Consider the following 20,250-nt stretch of genomic DNA (forward strand, 5'->3'; position numbering starts at 1 on the left):
AAATATTAAAAATACCTTGCAAGAATTAAGTAGCAATAAGTAGAAAATATAAAGAAAGGTTGCTGCCAAATGTGGTAGCAAATATGGTATGGATTTAGAAGAATGAAATTTGGAGTGGGCAGGATCACAAAGCTGGGAGAGACTTGGGCTGGGCCTCGGAGGAGTTGCTGAGCTGGGTGAGGGGACTGACAGAGCATCTTAGGCTATAGACAGATGGCTCGAGCCACAGGTAGAGAGGTGGGCACAATACTAGGTTATTTTAGCAGAAGAAACCCCTTGCCTTTGAGGCTATAGCGCTAAAATGCTCATTTGCTTTGCATCAAGAAACCTGCTTGACCAGTTTCCTTCTTAGTTACCATTTGCTTTGCGTTCTGGTTCATTAAGACATCACGGTGGCTGTGCCAAGTGCTTATAATTTCTCTGGATCTTTCCAACCCAAATCTTACAATTTAGGATCTCAACTGCAAGGACTTTTGCCTGATAATCTGTTTACTTTGAGCTGGTTATATTCTTGCTTTTCCATCCGGCAGAGAGGACTCAGCTGAAAGGAAGACTGGCCAAAGTCCTCTAGAGCACATACATTATCCCTGTAGGTGGGCGCATGCATCCCTTCGAGGATATTTTTAAAGGTCACCTCTTAAACAACATTGTCTTTCAAGACCTTTGGAAACACTTTCTCCTTAGGGAGACAGGCAGCAGCCTTGAGAGCTAGAGTGCTGAAGATGAGCTCAAGAACTCAAACCTGCACATCCCCCGGAAGTTGCATCTGCTCTTCATGGTGGTATGACGGCTCTGGAAAGCTGCTTTGTAGCCTACCATCACTTTGTTTTTACATGTCACATTTTCCCTGGGCTACACTCTTTCCCTTGCTCTTAAATAATGTAATATTTTTCTGGCCTGGCCTCGATGTTTGAAAAGTTGCAGGAATACCCAGGCTCTGGCTCTCCCTGGCTTCGTAGAGGTATGTGGCTATAACTAAGAAGTAACATATTCAGGGGCAGATCATCTTTCTTGTACATCAAGCACTGTGACTTCAGGCTAGGGATGGTAATTTATTTCCATGAGTTTTATTCTCTCATGGCACAGTGTTTCCCTCTGATGTGACCAGTCCCTAACTTGGAGGCCTCAATGAAATTATTTTTATCTAAGTACAGAAGGAATAATGAATTTTTGAGACTTCCTTCTACTCTCCCAACACATTATCTTGTCAGATAAGCTGAAACACACACAGATATGCACGCATGTGTGCATGCGCACACACACAAACACACACATAGTGAGACCAGGGTGGCAGTTGGTTAATTGCAGCCTTTCTTTAGGTATTAAGAGACAAATACCTTTTGCTTTTTTTTTTTTTCCATGCTCACTCTAATTTTGAGTCAGGTTGAAATGGTTGGTTGCTATGTCATGTGGGCCTTGCATGTGTAGGATTTCCGTCCTGGGACAGTGGTTCAGCCTGATTTGAAAGGGGAGTATCTGCCTTGACTTTCTCTAGTGCCTGCCCTAAGGACAAAAGGAGGAAGAGGAGGATATATCAGTGTTGTGGAGAAAGGTATTCCTTCTTCCTCTCATCAAGCCTACCACGAGGCATTTATTTGTGAGAGGTGCCAGTCCCTGTCACTTCATTAGGATTCCAGGGTGTTACTAAGACAGACTGTCACTGCTAGATGGCCACAGTTTAGCTGCTTCTTAAAGATCTTAGGAAAGCAGTCAATATTTTTTTAAAAATTATTAAGGTCTAATTTACATACTTTTTTTGATTACATGAAATATGTCTCATGGGAGAAGCTGTTTGACTTTAGTATGCTGGCCTACTCTCTTTTACTGGTTTTATTTCCACATGAAAGTTTAGCCTGATAATGGGATACGAAAGCTGAGGTAATGAAGTTGGTCCCATAAGGCCTTCTAAATGAATGTCAAACTCCTTAGCTGGACAGTGCAGGCTGTCCACAGTCAGGCCCCAACCTGCCATTCTCTGAGGCCCAGCCAGACCTGGATGCACGGCTGATCCCTGAAAATAACCCTGTGCTTCTTGCCTCCAGACCTTTGCTTACACTGTTCCCTTTAGCTGGAAGGACCTCTCCCCAGCTCTACCTTTTGAAATCCTAAATCTTCATTGAGAACCAATTCAAAAAGCAGTATCTCCTTGTGGCTTCCCCAAACTAGATGTGATCTGTACTCCCTGTGAATCCTTCTAGGCCTTGGTTTGTCCTCCTTTTGGGCTTCTTGCTACAACATCCTTAGTATACTATACCCTCTGTCACCTAGTAAGCTCCACAAGACAATAAACTTTGCTCTTGTATCTCCCATGTATCTAACACATACTCTGTGTAAAGAAGACTAAGCATTTTTTGTTTGAGACAGAGTTTTGCTCTTGTTGCGCAGGCTGGAGTGCAATGGTGCGATCTCGGCTCACCGCAACCTCCGCCTCCTGGGTTCAAGCAATTCTCCTGCCTCAGCCTCCCAAATAGCTGGGATTACAGGCATGCACCACCATACCCGGCTAATTTGTACTTTTTAGTAGAGACAGGGTTTCTCCATGTTGATCAGGCTGGTCTCGAACTCCCAACCTCAGGCGATCCACCCACCTCAGCCTCCCAAAGTGCTGGGATTACAGGCGTGAACCACCATGCCTGGCCAGACTAAGTATTTAAATAGTGGAAGAATGGTATTTTTCCACACATAGCCGAGTGAAGAATTAGCTTTTTTTTCTTTTTTTGAGACGGAGTCTCGCTCTGTCACCAGGCTGGAGTGCAGTGGCGTGATCTCGGCTCACTGCAACCTCTGCCTCCTGGGTTCAAGCGATTCTCCTGCCTCAGCCTCCCGAGTAACTGGGACTACAGGCATGCATCACCACGCCGGATAATTTTTGTATTTTTAATAGAGATGGGGTTTCACCATGTTGGCCAGGATGGTCTCCATCTCCTGACCTTGTGATCCGCCCACCTCAGCCTCCCAAAGTGCTGGGATTACAGATGTGAGCCACCACGCCCAGCTGATAATTAGCTTTTTTTGAAAAAGCACATGTGAATGTGACTGTGACTTGGGCCTTATGAAATTTTCTGAGATAGAAGAGCCCTGGTCTGAGAGTCACCCAGTGTGCAGTTCTAGATGAGGCTGTGTGCATATCTGGGCCTGGCTTTCATTGTCTTTGAGGAAGTTTTCTAGCTCAGTCAAACCAAATTTAAGCAGGAAAAAGAGGCAAAGTAGATTTAGAGAAAATCCACATTATGGGTTTGGAAAACAAATAAAAGTTATGACAAAGGAAGGGATTGTTGAGGGAATTGGGAATGTTTAGCCTGGTAGAGAAGATCTAGGAAAGACTCAGACTCATTAAATGCTAGAGCTGGAAAGAAACTTAGAGAGTATCCAAGGGATTTCCTTTATCAGATAGAAAGTTGGACAAAATGACCTCTGAGGCTTTAGCGGTCTGCAAAATTCTTTTTCTATTTGCAGTTCTGATTGATAGAAAAGGAAATTCTTGTTCAATTTTTTTGCATTCTCAACTGTGAATAATAGTCTAGTTCAGAATCTCAAACCTCAGATACTACATTTCTATGTTTTTTACAAAACCATAGCTTAAAAAAGCATTGTCCATCCTGTTCATATTTCTTGTTCATTCAGTATTCATAAATTCATCAGACAAAATCCAGATAGACTTGGGTACCATTTTTTATTGGGAAATTAGAGTTAGACAACTTCCTTTTTGCCTTGTTTGCCAGGGAACTTAGAGCCAAACGTGTTCCTCATGTGAAGTAAATGACTCAAGTAAATGACTTGATATATCTGCTTCCCCACTTTTTTTTAATTGACTTAATGTTTTTTGAAAATTGTGAAAGGAACACATGCTGTGGTTAAAAACATAAGCCCAAATAGTACAATTCCCAATGTGCAGAGTTAACTACTGGCAAAATCTTTTTGACTTTGATCTGTGTTTATATTGTTTTTACTTAGCTTGTGCTGTATGTGTTTTAATTTTTTTTGTTGTTTTATTTTGTTTTGGTTTGTTTTTGAGATGGAGTCTCAGTCTGTCACCCAGGCTGGAGTACAATGGCGCAATCTTGGCTCATTGCAACCTCTGCCGCCCGGGCTCAAGCGATTCTCCTGCCTCAGCCTCCCAAGTAGCTGGGATTACAGGCGCCCACCACCCCACCCAGATAATTTTTATATTTTTAGTGGAGACGGGGTTTTGCCACGTTGGCCAGGCAGGTCTCAAACTCCTGACCTCAAATGATCTGCCCGCCTTGGCCTCCCAAAGTGCTGGGATTGCAGTCATCAGCCACCCTACCCAGCCAGAAGTAAACTGTTATATCAATTTTATTTGAACCTCAGATATTTAAAAAATTACAAACAATTGGATTCCCAGCATCAAGAAAACATGTTTACATCAACTCTACTTTATATACTTCAGCTTGTTACTGCTGTTGCCAAAGGTCAAGCATGGTTCTGGGAAGTGCTGAAATGTATCTTGTGTTTTAACTTACAACCAGTAAACTCTGCCTTGTAATCTTCTACAAATTCATCCTAACTCCCCTAATTCATTTTATTTTATTTATTTATTATTTATTTTTTAGACAGAGTCTCACTCTGTCACCCAGGCTGGAGTGCAGTGGCGCAATCTCGGTTCACTGCAACCTCTGCCTCCCAGATTGAAGCAATCCTCCTGCCTCAGCCTCCCGAGTAGCTGAAATTACAGGTGCCTGCCACCACGCCCAGCCAATTTTTGTATTTTTAGCAGAGACGGGGTTTTACCATGTTGGCCAGGCTGGTCTCGAACTCCTGACCTCAAGTGATCTGCCTGCCTCAGCTTCCCAAAGTGTTAGGATTACAGACATGAGCCACTGCGCCCGGCCTCCTAAATTCATTTAACATCTTCCTTCCTTCCCTCACCAAACTAATTTGTGCTTAATTCAAGTTCTGTTCTTTTCCTTACTATATTTGTTCTAATCTTTGAAACCCATAATGACATCCAGTGCTTCTCATTGTCACTGAGAATGAGGTTGCTTCATGATGCTCTTCTTAGTAGGAGTGGCTGACAGAATGTCTTCCTTGCTTTAGGAAATGCAGGACTCAGGCAGTGAGAATGCATTCAGTTTTGATTCTGTCACATATAGCCTGGAATGCACCTCTCGGACAGCACCTCCTTGTCTGCTGCCTCCGCCATTCTCCTTACTGCTTTGAGTGTGTAAATTGAGGGGAAAAAAGGGCTTTTTGTTAGAATTTGGGTATTTTCATTTTCAAATCATCCGAGACTGATTTTTAAGAACTCTGTTTCAAGAACTTTAAGCAGTAGGTGGGTATTTCACTCTTCATGGTTTGACTACATCCTATCTCATCTGGGCTTGCATATGGTAAGATAGTATGTTTTACTTGCAGCTTCCAACTGAGCCAAAGGCCACAGTATTGCAGGTAGAAGTCAAAGTCTTGGAACTAGATTTTGAGTTGTGTGTGCAAAGGTGTGAAAACACCTCTATTAACAGAGAATATGAAGAAGACAGCCTAGACTGAAGGTAGAAAAATACAAACTTCTCACTGAAATCACTCATTTGTGGTGACTCCATATGAAGACAGGTTCCACTGGATGTGAAAAGTAGAAACTTTTTTTTTTTTTTTTTTGAGACGGAGTCTCGCTCTGTCGCTTAGGCTGGAGTGCAGTGGCGTAATCTCGGCTCACTGCAACCTCCACCTCCCAAGTTCAAATGATTCTCCTGCCTCAGCCTCCCGAGTAGCTGGGACTACAGGCGTGCGCCATTACACCCAGCTAATTTTTGTATTTTTAGTAGAGATTGGGTTTTACCATATTGGCCAGGCTGCTCTTGAACTCCTGACCTCAGGTGATCCACCCGCCTCAGCCTCCCAAAGTGCTGGGATTATAGGTGTGAGCCTCTGCGCCTGACCTCCTAAGGCTCTTTTGATGTGTCACTCCTCTCAGATTTCCAGGGGCCACTAGGTCATGTCTACTCAAGGGCTTCCAAAATTTGCTTCAGACCTTTATTTCCAATACCATTTCCTAGGACTTCTAGCAGCAGCCAAGCTGGTGTCCTTTTCCATAAGCCTGGATTTTATAGCTCCCTCCCCGCCTTCTCCCACCTTCCCTTTTATTTCTTTACTCTGCATCATTTATAGCATGTCACAACAGCATGTCTTGTCAGAAGACCTGGGTTTTGTCCCAGGTTGGTTAGATGTATGACCTAGGTCAAACTATTTTTCCTCCCTGAGCCTCTGTTTCCCCATATGTAAGAGAAAGAGACCGCACTAGGTGACTTCTAGGGTCCCATTGGTCTTTTCAACCCTACCATTGTGTGCTTTTTCTTTGGCCGCCCGAGGACATAGGGCCCTTTCTTTAGTGCTTCAGGAGTGTTTACCAGTCATTGTTTGGGATTGTAGTTAACATTTTTTTGTCCTCTCTTTAGCTACTTTTTGAAGATATGTTTGTGAACTGAGAAAGCTCCCTGCTAGAGCTAGTTTCCTAGGAAGTGGGTGAGGGAGAGGGCTATTGAGCGAGTTCTACTTTGGACTTTTATCTTGCATCCAGAAGCCAAGAGGAGATGGGGTTTGTAAAATATTTTCTCTTATGCTTCTTGTTGGGAGAATGAGATGTTTCTTTGAAAGGGGGGTGCATATTTACAATTTTGGCTCAGAAAGAAGGATGTGGTCTCCTGGAGACATCCTTCTAGTATACCGTGAGGCTGCTATGTCTGTGCTGTTTGGGTTGGCCTTCCATCTTTTCAAGGTGCCAGTGTCTTGGCATTTGGGGTTGGATGATCACTTCATCTTTCACTGTGCCTTTCAGGGCCCTGTTTGATTATGATCGGACTCGGGACAGCTGCCTTCCAAGCCAGGGGCTCAGCTTCTCTTATGGTGACATTCTGCATGTCATTAATGCCTCTGATGATGAGTGGTGGCAGGCAAGGCTGGTGACCCCACACGGAGAAAGTGAGCAGATCGGTGTGATCCCCAGTAAGAAGAGGTGAGTCGTCATGATCATGAGCAAGGCCTTTCCTGCCCTCTTGCTGGTATTTCTTTCTTGTTTTCCTATTAGAAGTTTCTTGAGAGCAATGTTTGTGCCTTGATTCCTTTTTGGTAGAGTCGGTACTCAACATGGTTTTTACTCAGTGAGCCAAAAAAATGGCTGCTGTGCCTGCTGCAACCCACTGCTGAGGCCATTTACTGGCAGTAACAGGACTTCTTTCTGATTCCAAAACAGGGTGGAAAAGAAAGAAAGAGCTCGATTGAAAACTGTGAAGTTCCATGCCAGGACGGGGATGATTGAGTCTAACAGGGTAAGTGGGGATCCCCAAGGAAATCAGCCAGTAGGTAAAGAGGGGTGAGAAGCTTGGAATTTAGTCTGATGTGTAGGAGAACTGGGGAGCACAAAAGAAAATCTCTTTTTCAGGGGGCTGGCTCTGTCCTATCAGAACATTGACTGCTTTTCAGAAAGCAGAGAGGGAGCTCTTAAAGTCCACAGCCAGTTTGTGCTCCTTTCCCGTGGGTACCGGCTCTTGAAGATGTGTTGGAGTTGGACTGTCTGGAAGGCTGACTTGCTTGGGGAAAATGAAACCACTCGTGGGTGTCTCCCTGGCTATAGATCCTGTCAGAGCATCCAGCCAAGAAGCCCAGCCCCAGAGCTCCCACCTCCCTTCAGACCACCTGAGGCAGGAGGGCTCTCCATTCACCCATTTTTTTCTATGAGCTTCACAGGCCAAAGAACTTCTGGAGCAGTAGAGGGAAGAGAGACATGGAGTAGATGTGTATATCAATGGTACCTTAGGGCATGTGTCCAGGAGGCTACAGTGACCTTTGTTCTTTAGGAAGTACCAGTGAGTGTTATGAGTGTCTGGATTAGGTAGAAACCTCTAACATCCCTACAACATTTTCTTGTAAACATGATTTTCCTCTTACATCAACTTTCATTTAATCTCATAGACTCCATTTGTGAGAGATGGTCTTTTATTTAGCTCACCGTTGTCTCCATTTTAGTTTTTCTTGCATGCTTTAAAATCCATTGTTCTGTTTTTTTTTCTTCTGTCCTTCCCCTCCATCTTCATGTTCTTTCACAGTCGATCAAAACGAAACGTAAAAAGAGTTTCCGCCTCTCTCGAAAGTTTCCATTTTACAAGAGCAAAGAAAACATGGCCCAGGAGAGCAGCATACAGGAACGTAAGTAGCAGCAGAGTCCAGAGAGCAGGCCGTCTGCAGCCCCGTCCTCTCATCCTCAGTTGCCCTTCCCTCAAGAGAAGCCTGGGCAGGGCCACGTGTGGCCTTGTGCCTGCCTGTGTGCGCGTGCACCTGCTTATCTACAGAGTCAGGGCAGAAATTGGTCTACCTAAGGAGATGTTGGGTTTTATTTGTCCTGCTCCTCAGTTAGAATGAATGTTGGAGGCACTGAGGTGGGACTGGTTCCAGGGTCAGCCTCCAGGAAGTGCCTGGCACTAGCAATGGAAGTGCCAGACAGAGCTCTGCTGTGGTGGTGAGGAACGGTTTTTCAGCTAGAGTGTCAGGGTCAGGAAAATGGTTTTTCAAGAGAACAAGGTCTAGGGACTCAGTGTTGCTCTCCTGGTTTCTTCCTCTTGTGTTTTCTTTCCCTTAACTTCACTCATGTATGTCAAGAGAAGAGCCTTTTCTTCCCAGGATCCCTGGAGTTGGGGCTACTTCTGGAATGCCACGCACGTGCATAAGCATACAGGATATCCACACAACTCTCAGGAGACTCGCTGTCATCCTAGAGTGCCTACAGAGCCAGTTTTCCCAGGAGAATCCTTCCTGCTTAAATGAGTTGACATGGAAGGAGTGTTGCTCCACATTGTTCAAATAAAGATCTATTGAGAAACACAAAGTTGGTTCGGTAGGAAGAGCAGTCACACTGAGCTAAATTCAACAGAAGAAGAAATTAATCCTGATAAATCTTCTTGCTCTACCATGTGCCTCAGCAATTAACTGCTCCAACCCTAACCTTAAACACCAGGTCTGGCTTGAAAAATGTCTTCTCACTTGTCTCATCATGAATAGTAAACATCTCTCATTTACCAGTGACTCCTCTGTCTTACATGGAGGGATCTTGGGGTCTTGGGCTGTTGGGGCTGGCAGGAGACTGACTGGTTCTGATAGGAAATGTCCTTCTGTCAGGCCAGCTTGGTCCATGGTCATGGTATGTGTAAGTCGTTGCTATCTGGGGTGGTACCTGGTGGACAGAAGGGTGCCCTCATCTAGATGGCAGCCACGGCTCATCATCCTGGAGTAGTTCAATGAGAAGCCATAGACGAGGTGGCTCTGCTCATGAGCACTTAGGAGACAGCCTGAGTCAGAGGCCTGAGGTGATGTCACCGTAGTTTCATCAGATGAGTCCCAGAGTCCCTCCATGCCAAGCCCAGCCTGGGGAGGTGTTCATTGCTCAGTGGTCCCGCCTGGTGGGCGAGGAGGGGTATCTATTGGACGACAGAGTTGAAAGTGCCTAGTGCTTCTCCAGAAGCTGAGCTCATCCCCCAAGATCTTCCTGGCTCAGGGCAGCTTTGGAGGCCACACCCTACACCATGCGAAACTTTTCCTGAAGGGTTTGAACAGAGTGAATCAGTATTGGGCAAAAGCTTCTTGAGGTGATGGCAATTCTATCTGCCTACCTGGCACACGTGGACATTTGCTCTTTCATGCACTGCAGAGGGAAATGGTGATTTCAGGGGCAAACAGAGACCTGGGCTCCACAACCAAAATTTGGTCAAAGCAGGTGCTCTAAGCCTTGGAGTGTCACCTGTCCTGTCCTGTTGGCCTACAGCTGTAGACACCTCAGAAAGCTAGTCCACTCCAAGGCCCTCTGGCAACGAATTGGGCAGCATGAAGTCTTGATGTCTTATCTGCCCTGGGATGTTCTTTCTGTGGCAAAGTTCCTGGCCTCACTATAGTGCTAGGTCTTCATGGTGTTTCATAATTCTGTCACTAGTGCTCACCTACCTCTGTATTCTTCCTCCCCCCTTGTCTTTTTCTCTATTTTTTCTCTTCTCCCCAAATCTCTCCCTCTCTTCCATTCCCTCCCATCCCTTCCCCTTCCCCCCTCTTCTTCTCCCCGTCGTCCTCTCTTCGCCCTTGCTGTCTGTGAAATCAGGACTTCCCGGGGTTAAGTGACGATTATTATGGAGCAAAGAACCTGAGTAAGTCCAACTTACACACCGTTCACTGTACTTGTGGCATGAATGGAGATAGTGGGGGTGGGGCTATTGGGGACATGGGTGAGGGTGAAGGGTGAGGGGAGGGCAGTGTTTGTGAGCACTCTGACATCACAGCAGGAAGAAGTGCATGTGGCTCCATATGTTACATGTTTGCTCTGGATCCCTAGTACCCAAATAAGTCCCTATCATTCATGCCTTTGTTTACCTTTTGCTACTCAAAGTGGGAGGGCGTGAGCGTGGCGTCCCACCTTAGAAGTGAAGTGGGCTTGAAGTGTTTCTCCAAGGTAACCACTCAGCTAATCTCTAGCCTATTGTCGAAGGGAGGGGTGCCTGCTGGTTGGATTCTTCTCCCAGTGATACCACGCTAAAGAATTGGGTGTAGGAATTGCAGCTCTTACAGTCCTCTAACTAGGGGCAAGGGTACTGTGACCCCCTTTTCCCAACCTGCATCTGGGATGTCCCAGCAGATGCAGGGCCTCAGCAAACAGCTGCCGGTTGGTTTCCCACAGAGCACCTGTAAGGGGTTGAGCTGGTCTGCTAAGGGCCTCAGCACCATTTATGGACCATATATAGTTAGTGCTTTATCTCAGGAAAACTCCAACCTCATTTTCCTTTCTGGAAAAGAATCCTGGAGTGGAAAATGAAAAAGACCTAGATGATGAGGCCTTAGTGGCCATCCTGCTGCGTGCAAGGGTGCACAGACACCGAATGGGTTCTGTCAGCATATACTCTCCTTCAATAAATAATAAAGGCCAAAGGCAAAGGAGTTGCCTATGGGGATTGTTCAGGAACTAGCCATGTGTGGCAACTCAGCCAGTCCTTTCTAGGGGGGCCACAGCATATCATGGTCTGGAACAGTGTGGTCTTGGCTGAAATGAGCAGCATCTCTCTCCATAGTTTGGTGTGTCCATGTCTCATCTTCATTCGCATGTCATCTTGGATGGGCGGGCTTTGTTTGTGTCTCCTATGAGCGCTGCTCCTCCGCTTGAGCTTTCTTTTCCCTCACCACTAAGAGATGGGCAGATCCCAGCTGTGTGAGACAGGAGGGCTGTCTTGTCCTCAAGGTGTTTTTGTTGGTTTTGTTGTCTGTGTTTTGACATATGTGTCTGGTGGTGGATGGAGGTGCTTCCCCTCTCACCACTGAAGCCAAGCTCTCCTGCTTTGGAGTGGTGGCAGGAAGGCTGGGGAGCCCACCAAATGGTCAGAGCAGCGCTCTCTGGTGTCTGCTTAAGGCTCCAGCGTTTGGCCTCTTAGTTGTGGAGTGCCACATGGTTCTGTACTTTGGGGGCTCTGTTGGGCGGGGGACACCCATGAGCAGACAGGTCCCTGGACTTCTCTTTGCTCCTGTCACTGTCTTTTCTTTCCTGTTGTTAGCCTTGGGAGATACATTTTGAAATGCGATTTGGAAACCATCCAGGTCAATTTGTTTGATTCAGATGAAGAGGATGCTGCTGAAGGAAGTATGGCTTGTAGTACATAGGGAGGGACTTGGCAGACCAAGAGGGCTCTGGGGACAAGTACGAGAGGGCCAGGGGCTCAGGATTGGAGCTGTGCCTCCCATTGGTGGCCTGGATGTGGCAGGCCTCCTGTGGCCTGACTCAGTTGGCAGCTCAGTGTCTCACTCCTGGAGCATTTGAGTTTTGTGCTGCATGTGACCTCTCAGTGGTGTGTTCTGAATTGGAGTCTCTTTCTTGTTGGCTTGCAGAGGGAGTGACATCCAACACCAGTGACAGCGAAAGCAGTTCCAGTAAGTGTGTGTCATTCCTTCCATGTTGTGTAGCTCCACCGTGTATCCCAGCCATCCTCATTCCAGTGTCGCACAGCTGCCATTGCTGCTCAGAGACTGGTGCTTCTTTTAGCCATGTACACTTTGAGATCCTGGAAATGCTGTGGCCAGTTCATTCTCCTTATGGGTTGGGGTTCACCCCATGGATTAAAGGAGAGTATAAGCCCTATAGTTCTGGCCAGGACCTGACTTAAAAGCATCCCTGGCACTGGGAAGGGTAAACTGCCAAAGAGTGAATCCCTGCCATGGGTACTGTGAGCCATAGGTGCTGCCAGGTTTATAGATTTGCTCAGAGACCAAAAGAAAAATGGCTCCTATAGGACACTGCCCTAAATCTGCCTTTCCAGGTCATTAGGACTTCTTTGCTTTTGGGGCCAGTTAAAGGATCAGGTAATTGCTAAGTTCTCCTTGGGAGATCCTGTGACCAGACCAGAGAAACCGTAATTCAAACCTCATGAACTTTGGGAGCACTGGTCTTTCAGGAGCTATGGTGGCTAGAAGCCTTGTAAAATCTGCCCAGGAGTCTTAGGCTCAGAAGAAGCCTTTTAGAAAGCATTGTGTGCCTTGATGCAAATATCACTGTCTTCCCTGGGACTGCCATCAGCCACTTTGGGACCTCCGGGCACCCAGCACCGAGTGGCTTGACGACTGTTTTAGGAAAACCTCAACATTGCTAGGCTCGCCATGGAGCTCCATCAGGAAGAGACAGCAGGTTCAGCATTGCTCTTAAAGGGCACTGGGGACCTTAGCAGAGCCATGTGCCACTTTTCTGGATGCTGCTTCCAATGCAGGAGGTGGGTCGGTAGACCTTTAAAAGGGCAAAGTTAGGCTGCAGCTTTGGGGACCTGGGTGTGTGCCCTGACTCCCCTGCATGTAGATGAAGGAGACTCGGGCAAGCATCTCAACCAGTCAAAGCATCCCTGTCATTCTTACCAGAGCAAGGGGCTACTGCACACAGCTGACTTGTTACCTACAAGAAGAGTTTCTCACAAATTGGGGTGGTTTGGGGTGGAGCCTTCATGGCTTCTGGGCCTTGGCCCTTTGCCCAGTGATATTTCACTGAACAAGAGAACTGCTGATTCCTGTCTCAGAGCCAGTGAAGGTTTTCATGTGCTTTCTCACCAGCAGATAACAGAAAGGATCACAGGTGGTAGCAAGGACCACCTGATAGGCTGTGTCCTGGCAGGGGAGGAGTACGGGGAGTGTTATACAGAAGGAGGCAGATCATATGGTGCTAACCTATCTCCGTTTTTTGTTGCAGAAGGACAAGAGGATGCTATTTTGTCGTATGAGCCAGTGACACGGCAAGAAAGTAAGCCTCCTCTGAGAGCCTTGTCTTCGTGCTGGTCTCCTGGTCGTGGGGCTCAATACAGTGGGTGGCTGTGGCAGCAGAGGGAGGGACCTGGAGGAGGAGGAAGGCTTGACTCAGGGCGCATCCAGCCCATGGGCTCCTTATTCTCTATGCTTCTTCCTAGTGTCATAGGGGAGGGGGTACATCCAGTGTGCACTTCTCTCTGTGCCTTTGCCTGCTGCCAGGACACCTTCCAAAGGAGGGGGCAAATTTACAAGGAAGGTCTATTTCAGTAGATGTAGCCACTGCTAAAAGAGAGGTCCAGGTTCTTCCCTTCAGTGGCTGCTCTGCAAAAACCTTGCTCAGTTACTGGTGTCAGTGCAGAGATTTTTTCTGACTCTGTTAGAAGGGGAGCAGCTTCTGGTTTCAGACTTGCCTTGAACTTAGATATTCTCAAATTAAAGGCTCTTTGATGTCTTTCTGTTTAAAAGCCAGACAATGGCTGAGGATGCTTTACCCTGTCTGAGTCTCTGCTCCAGAGCCTCTGTGTTCTAGCCAGACTTAGGGGTAGGACAGGGTGTCTAGTGGGGGCCTCTGTTCACTGTCTCGATGCTCTCCCTCTCTAGTTCACTATGCAAGGCCTGTGATCATCCTGGGCCCAATGAAGGACCGAGTCAATGATGACCTGATCTCCGAATTTCCACATAAATTTGGATCCTGTGTGCCACGTAAGAGTCCAGGAAGGCCCAGAGGAGTGAGGCTTGGTGCCCTGGGAATTGTTGCTCTAATGTTTTATGGAAAAGGTCTGGGATCAGATTCTAGGGCTATTTGGGGACAGGGTACATTTGACACCCTGGAAAAGAGTAGGTGGCAATATATTCCCCAAAAGCTGATGGGGTTGGAGAGATTCAGTCATCAGGCTTGGCTGCTTACTCTTGAGGGGAAGTTTCAGTGGTGATGGTTGAGAATGATTGGACAAATAGGGAGGCCCAGCCAAAGTGGTGTTGATGTGACTCCATGAACAGTTTGTTAGGTTCACTGTGTCCTCTACCAAGTGTGGCACCCTCTGCCATGCTTTAGCTCAGGAAACCCCACCTTTCTCGTCCAGTTTAAGCTAAAGCAAATAGCCCCCTGTGTGAGACCTGGAGATTGGAAGAGAAGTAGGCCAGACGAACTGCTTCCCAACTGCTTGTTTTCTCCCACTTACTTGAAAAAAAAAAAAAATGGAGTGGCCCAGTGACCCACCCAAATGAGAATGGACCAGTCAGTATTTTTTGGTTCGGGGCGGATCATTGCCCCTGGGCCACAAAGCATTTCCTTTCTTCTTCAGATACTACCCGGCCTCGACGTGATAATGAGGTGGATGGACAAGACTACCACTTTGTGGTGTCCCGAGAACAAATGGAGAAAGATATTCAGGACAACAAGTTCATTGAGGCAGGCCAATTTAATGATAACCTCTATGGGACCAGCATCCAGTCAGTGCGGGCAGTTGCAGAGAGGGTAAGTTTAGAGGAGATGGCCTCAAAGGGGAGGCCAACGCTCATGCCAAGGTTCCACTTGGATCCTTATCCTTCCAACACAGGAGCTGCCCAACAGTGCTGCTGATCAAAGCCATAGCACCTCTGCATACGCCCAGCCCCTTGACGAAGCTATCTGTCTCTTTCATACAACTCACCCCAGAGCATTACCCAACAGGGAATAGGGGGCCCTGGACAGATGTGGCCTTTTCTGGGTAATAGGAGCAAAAAGTAGGGCCTGTCTACTTCAGGGATCGAATTTTTTAGGCCACTTTGGGTGGCCCTGGTGCCCCTCCCCTCACCCCCACCCCCGGCCAAGGTGGATGTTTAGAATGTCACTGGATTTCTGCTTGGGGCTCGGTGAATAGGGAGTGGCTGGGCTGATACAATCTCTGCTTTTTCAGGGCAAGCACTGCATCTTAGATGTTTCCGGCAATGCTATCAAGAGACTGCAGCAAGCACAACTTTACCCCATTGCCATTTTCATCAAGCCCAAGTCTATTGAAGCCCTTATGTAAGTGTTTAACTGAGAACCAAGCTAAGATCGGGTCTGGAAGGGAAATGGAGAAGAAAGTGATTTGCTGGGCAGAAACTTGAAAGAAACTCTGTGCCCCAGCTCTGGTCACTGGGCGCTCCTGTTTTGAGGGCTTGTGCATATGTTCTCGGTTGGACTTTTGAACGCAGGTTTGAGGATTTAGCCACGGGCCACTGCTGCTCTGAGAGGGCAGCTTAGCAGATTTTTAGGATCCTGGAATAATCCTTTATGGTTAATCAGAACATAAGATCTGGTTCAGAACTATTTTTCTTCTGTCTTTGGCAGGGAAATGAACCGAAGGCAGACATATGAACAAGCAAATAAGATCTATGACAAAGCCATGAAACTGGAGCAGGAATTTGGAGAGTACTTTACGGGTAAGACTCCTGCTGCCCTGCAGGGGGTTCTGGGGGACTAGCCAGGTACCTGTTTCTATAAGTGTCTCAAAGAGGTGTAGACAGAATGTAGAAAACTTGCATGGAGTTTCCAGTTGCTTTCAAGTTTTTGAGCACAAACCTTTCCAAAGCACACAAGTTCCCCGTGTCCATCCATAGCAGTTCAGCCAGTTTATAGCATAAACCGCTCACCAAATGCTTCCTTGAATTGTTGGTTTGTTCATTTTGTCTTGTCCTTACTAGATTGTAGGCTCCCTGTATTACTCTGTCTCCCTCCGTTTCAGCTCCACTCCCCCTCCCCGAGTACTTTGCTTTGCATGTTTAGGTGCTGAATAAACGTTTGTTGATGATGATGATTCCTCGGTGTGGTGTTCAAGTTGTCTGTTGGGGTGTCTGTGTGTGTGTGTGTGTGTGTGTGTGTGTGTGTGTGTGTGTGTGTGTGATCATCTACTTTAGAAGGTCAGTTCCTGAAACATTGGGAAGGTTTCTATGTAATATGTTCTTCACCTTTTGAAGTACAGTGACATATATATACACATATATATATGCAAGGCAGTGCTGAATCCATTCTAGCTGGTGGTGACACTAGGTTAACTGCATAAAGAATTCATAAATGTCCTCACACACCTTGGGTCTTCAGAGCTCCCTTTACCATCAGCATCCATGTCCTTGTTTGCCGGGCTGACCTCTGACATACAGCAGATGTGATGGGCCCAGGAGCACTGCCTCTTGCCAGAAATTGTGGCTTTCAGTTCTTTCTGTGGAGAACTGCAATTTTTCCAAATCTTTTAGTAAGGCCGCTTTAGAATAACAAGCTGCTGGCCTTATGGCACCCAAGAACAACATGAACTGCAAGGTCTGGCACATAGTGGGTGCTCAATAAACATCTTTTGAATAAACACATTTTTCTGGTCATTACTACTTAGTCTCACTGTCTCAGTGAGTTGACTTCAAGCCCTGGACTTGGGGCACCTACTTGGTTGCCCTTACTGCCCTGAACACACAGGCAGTGAGCCAGTGAACCCAAGCCCAACTCCATACTCCTGGGAACATGTCCTTCATGTGAGGGGTGACGGGGTGGAGGAGGGACTTGTAGGATTGTTGGGAGAGGCAGGATTGCTGGGTTTGGGGGATGTGCTGTGACCACAGTAATAATTTTGTTTTCCTCTTCACTTTAGCCATTGTACAGGGTGACTCACTGGAAGAGATTTATAACAAAATCAAACAAATCATTGAGGACCAGTCTGGGCACTACATTTGGGTCCCATCCCCTGAAAAACTCTGAAGAATCCCCTCCAACCATTCTCTTGTGAACAGAAGAAATCAAGTCCCTCTTCCCTCCTCCCTCTTCATTCCTGTCCCCATGGGGAGAACAAATGCTACTGTTCTTGTCCCCTTTTTTAGATATGTCAAAAAAAATTGAGTTTTCTAGTCCTGTTCTTTTTTTTTTTTAATTTTTTGTTTGTTTCAGTTGATTTTTTGGGATGATGCCATCTCATTCATCATGTGACTGTGCCCATTCCTGCATGGACCTTTCCCAAGCGCTAGCACAGGTGCAAAATCCATCAGAGCCATTGTTTTCATAAAAACCAAGCAGAAGTGAAGAGAAAAGAGGAGGACTGATGGAAAGACAGACTCTGGACAGCTGCACGGCTTGTGAAGTGAGCTAAATGCACCACATGATGAGATGCTCCTGGGCATTTCTCCCTATCTGTACTGCTGTCTTGCAGCTCTGAACGGTGCAACATAATGGCAACAGAAAGTATCTTATTTATATATAGATATATATATGTAATTTATATAAAATATATAGAAATTATTATATATATATATTATACACTCTCATATAATATATATATATATATTCACACACATTTGGGTTAGAAAATCTATGGAGACTTCATCAATGGTACTATGTTATTAGAGAAATGCTTTAATTTTCATATTCCAATCAGATGGCATCTTCTATCCCAGCTGGTTGGGAAGGGATTGAAGATGGTAGCAAGTGCTGCACTAAGGGCACTCGCATTTGGTCATTCTCTTGAGAGCTAGGAGGGGTCAGCCTGAGGCCTGAGAGAAGGGACTTTTGCCTGGGGTGAGAGGGTTAGAGACTTGACCTGAAAGCAGCTGCTGCCCCTGAGGTGCAGCCAGAGTCCTGTGTGCGGACAGAGAGAATGGCTAATGATGCTCCGCGTGGAATTGCCTATTGTTTTATGCCACCTGATGTGTCTGCATGAGAGGTTTCCTTTTTGTTCCTTTTTAAGCTGCTGTTAAACCAAAACCATGTTGTGCTACTGTGTCAGCCTTTTCATTATTGCAAATTTTACTTTTACTATTTAAGTGAATGCATAGAATCCAATTTGCCAAGGTTCTAAAGGCTTATGAGGTCCTGAAGGAGCCAGGCCTTGTGATGGAGTAGGTGACACAGGCCTGGTTGTCCTGTCAGCAGAAGGGACAGCAGGGGCTGGGCTGAGAGGAGGACACGCAGGGCTCTGCTGAGGTTCCTTCCTGGGTTCCACCAACAGGGACAGGGAGTCACTTGCCTTCCAATTCTGTGCTGGGATGGCAGGACAGCACTTGGCTTGCTTGGCCAGCCACGTCATGAGTTTGATTTGGTTTTTTTTTTTTTGCAGCTGCTTCATATGCTCTGCTCCAGCCCCTCCCCAACAGCTGGTAGCTTATGGTTTCTTCAAGAGGAAAGTAGACTTTATGCTGTACATTTGAGCTGTAGAGCTAAGATTCGCTTACTGGTGAGCTGTGAAACCTTGTTGCTTTTTCCCAGAGTCTGATGGCAGTGACTGTGATCAAGGGAATCTTCACCACCACAAGTGCAGGCAGCAGGTGTGGTTCAGGTCCTCCCCCACCCCACTGTGCTCCTTTGAAGCCAACGTGCCTCCCTCGCCTCCATACTGGAGGGACGACGCAGGGGAGAACAGAGAAGTGCTTGGCCCTAGGGTTGAGGCACTTGTTTCCTAGCCCGCTGGGTTAGGGCTGGTGCCAGCGAGGCAATGTTGAGGATGCTTTAAGCACTACCAGCCGAATCCGGGAACTCTGTTAACAGTTGTCCAACCAGCAGAATGAGGCTAACTGTATAAAGCATGGGACCCAGGATGAGGATCAGGAAAGGGCAGCGGCTTTCCCTGGGCAGTACACTGGCTTGAAGGCAAAGAGGGATAAAGTGACAGCCGACTGTGACTCTGCTGAGGAGGGGTGAGCAGGGAGGTTGATTCTCTGATGTTAACTAAGTGGCGAAGTCTCAACCATGCTCAGCCCTCCCCCTCCCAGGGAAGAGAAACAAAGATTCAAAGTAAGCATGACACTAGTTGGTTTACCAGTGTTCCTTCCAAGGAGACATATATTTTTTAATAAACGATAGTTGCAATGAACTGTGGCTCAGAGACCTTCTTGAAGTAGTTGAGAAGGGAGGGCATGGGCAAAGCAGTGGGAAGAACATCCCAAACTTTTGGGGGCCAGAGGGCTCTCTCCTTAGTGATGATCAGCTAGTCAGCTGGGCTGTCCTGGGGATCGGTACAGCTCCCTGGGGTGGTGACAGGCCCTTTGTGAAAGTTGTGTGCTTGGTCTTCCACCCCAGCCCCAGACACTGCTTCAAATAGCACCAACCAGATGGGAGTCCACATCTGTGGTGGCAAAATGCTGACATTTTCCCAAGAGGTACACAAGATGGGAGAGGCCTGCTGTAGCAGAGGTGTGCGTTAGAGAAAGCAGGGGCCTAATTTAGTAGCAGAGAACTGGGTGAGAAAAATGGCCAGAGAAAGTGACCTGCCAGCTACCAGTGTTTCTGAAAATGAGGGTGGGATGGGCCCATTTGCAGAGCAGGACAGCAGTCATCCCCACAGCCCTCTGAGGAGGGGAAGGGTGCTTAGAGCAGGCAGTTCTGGCAGTTCTGACGTGGCAGGTGCCATTGCAACTTGTGCGGAGGAGTCTTAGGAAGTGCTGTCATAATTCATAAGGTCAAGAGCAACATCTGGATGAATGAGCCACCTGAAATGTGTGTGGGCTGAGCCACAGGAAGGGTGAGTCCTCTTGCTTGTGGTGCTTTATGGTGTGCAGGTTGCTTGCTTTCCCACATTCTCTCATTTGCTTGAAGGCAGCCTAACAAAAGGGAGTCCCCAAAGAGCTCCATGAGAGCTTAAGAAAATTCATCTCCTGAGGACAAAGAGAACAAAGATCTGGCCCTGTGGTCACACTGTTGAGGCTCTGTCTTCACAGCTGATGTTCTCCTAGTGGAGGCACAGCTGAAGAACATGCAGCCCCAGCACAAGAAGATACAGAGCAACTTGGAAACCCCAAAGGGAGACACACCCTTAACACTGTGCCGTGCTGTGCTGTGCCGTGTCCTGAAGGAGGAGAGAGCCCTATCTCCTCCTGGTTTTGTTGCTGACATTGCAGCTGATCATGCCTTGACTCCTTCATCTCTAACAGAGGAAGAACTGTATTATCAAACCTTATGGTCTACCCATGAATAAATAAAATATTTGTTCAATCGCAAATGACCAGCTTTGTCTTAAGTTGAAAGTGCTTCTATAAATCAGCTAATGAAAA

General features: G+C 46.8%; 1 protein-coding gene across 5 annotated transcripts in view; it reads left to right on the forward strand.

Annotated features, from left to right (window-relative positions):
• Positions 1–17,358, forward strand: part of DLG3 (discs large MAGUK scaffold protein 3) — a 59,657-nt gene extending 42,299 nt beyond the window's left edge. For 3 of the 5 annotated variants that reach the window (XM_032757134.2, XM_032757138.2, XM_032757137.2), the window contains 10 exons: positions 6,794–6,970; positions 7,208–7,283; positions 8,061–8,160; positions 11,866–11,907; positions 13,208–13,258; positions 13,864–13,965; positions 14,568–14,740; positions 15,162–15,271; positions 15,578–15,669; positions 16,866–17,358. In XM_032757134.2, coding sequence (XP_032613025.1) covers positions 6,794–6,970; positions 7,208–7,283; positions 8,061–8,160; positions 11,866–11,907; positions 13,208–13,258; positions 13,864–13,965; positions 14,568–14,740; positions 15,162–15,271; positions 15,578–15,669; positions 16,866–16,972 — 1,030 coding nt within the window. In that variant the 3' untranslated portion in view covers positions 16,973–17,358. Of the gene's footprint in view, positions 1–6,793; positions 6,971–7,207; positions 7,284–8,060; positions 8,161–10,096; positions 10,143–11,865; positions 11,908–13,207; positions 13,259–13,863; positions 13,966–14,567; positions 14,741–15,161; positions 15,272–15,577; positions 15,670–16,865 lie in introns of all 5 variants that reach the window. The other 2 variants (XM_032757135.2, XM_032757136.2) reach the window with 2 other exon arrangements.
• The last annotated feature ends 2,892 nt before the right edge of the window (positions 17,359–20,250 follow it).

Source organism: Hylobates moloch, unplaced genomic scaffold, assembly GCF_009828535.3.
Source record: "Hylobates moloch isolate HMO894 unplaced genomic scaffold, HMol_V3 SCAFFOLD_7, whole genome shotgun sequence".
NCBI lineage: Eukaryota > Metazoa > Chordata > Mammalia > Primates > Hylobatidae > Hylobates > Hylobates moloch.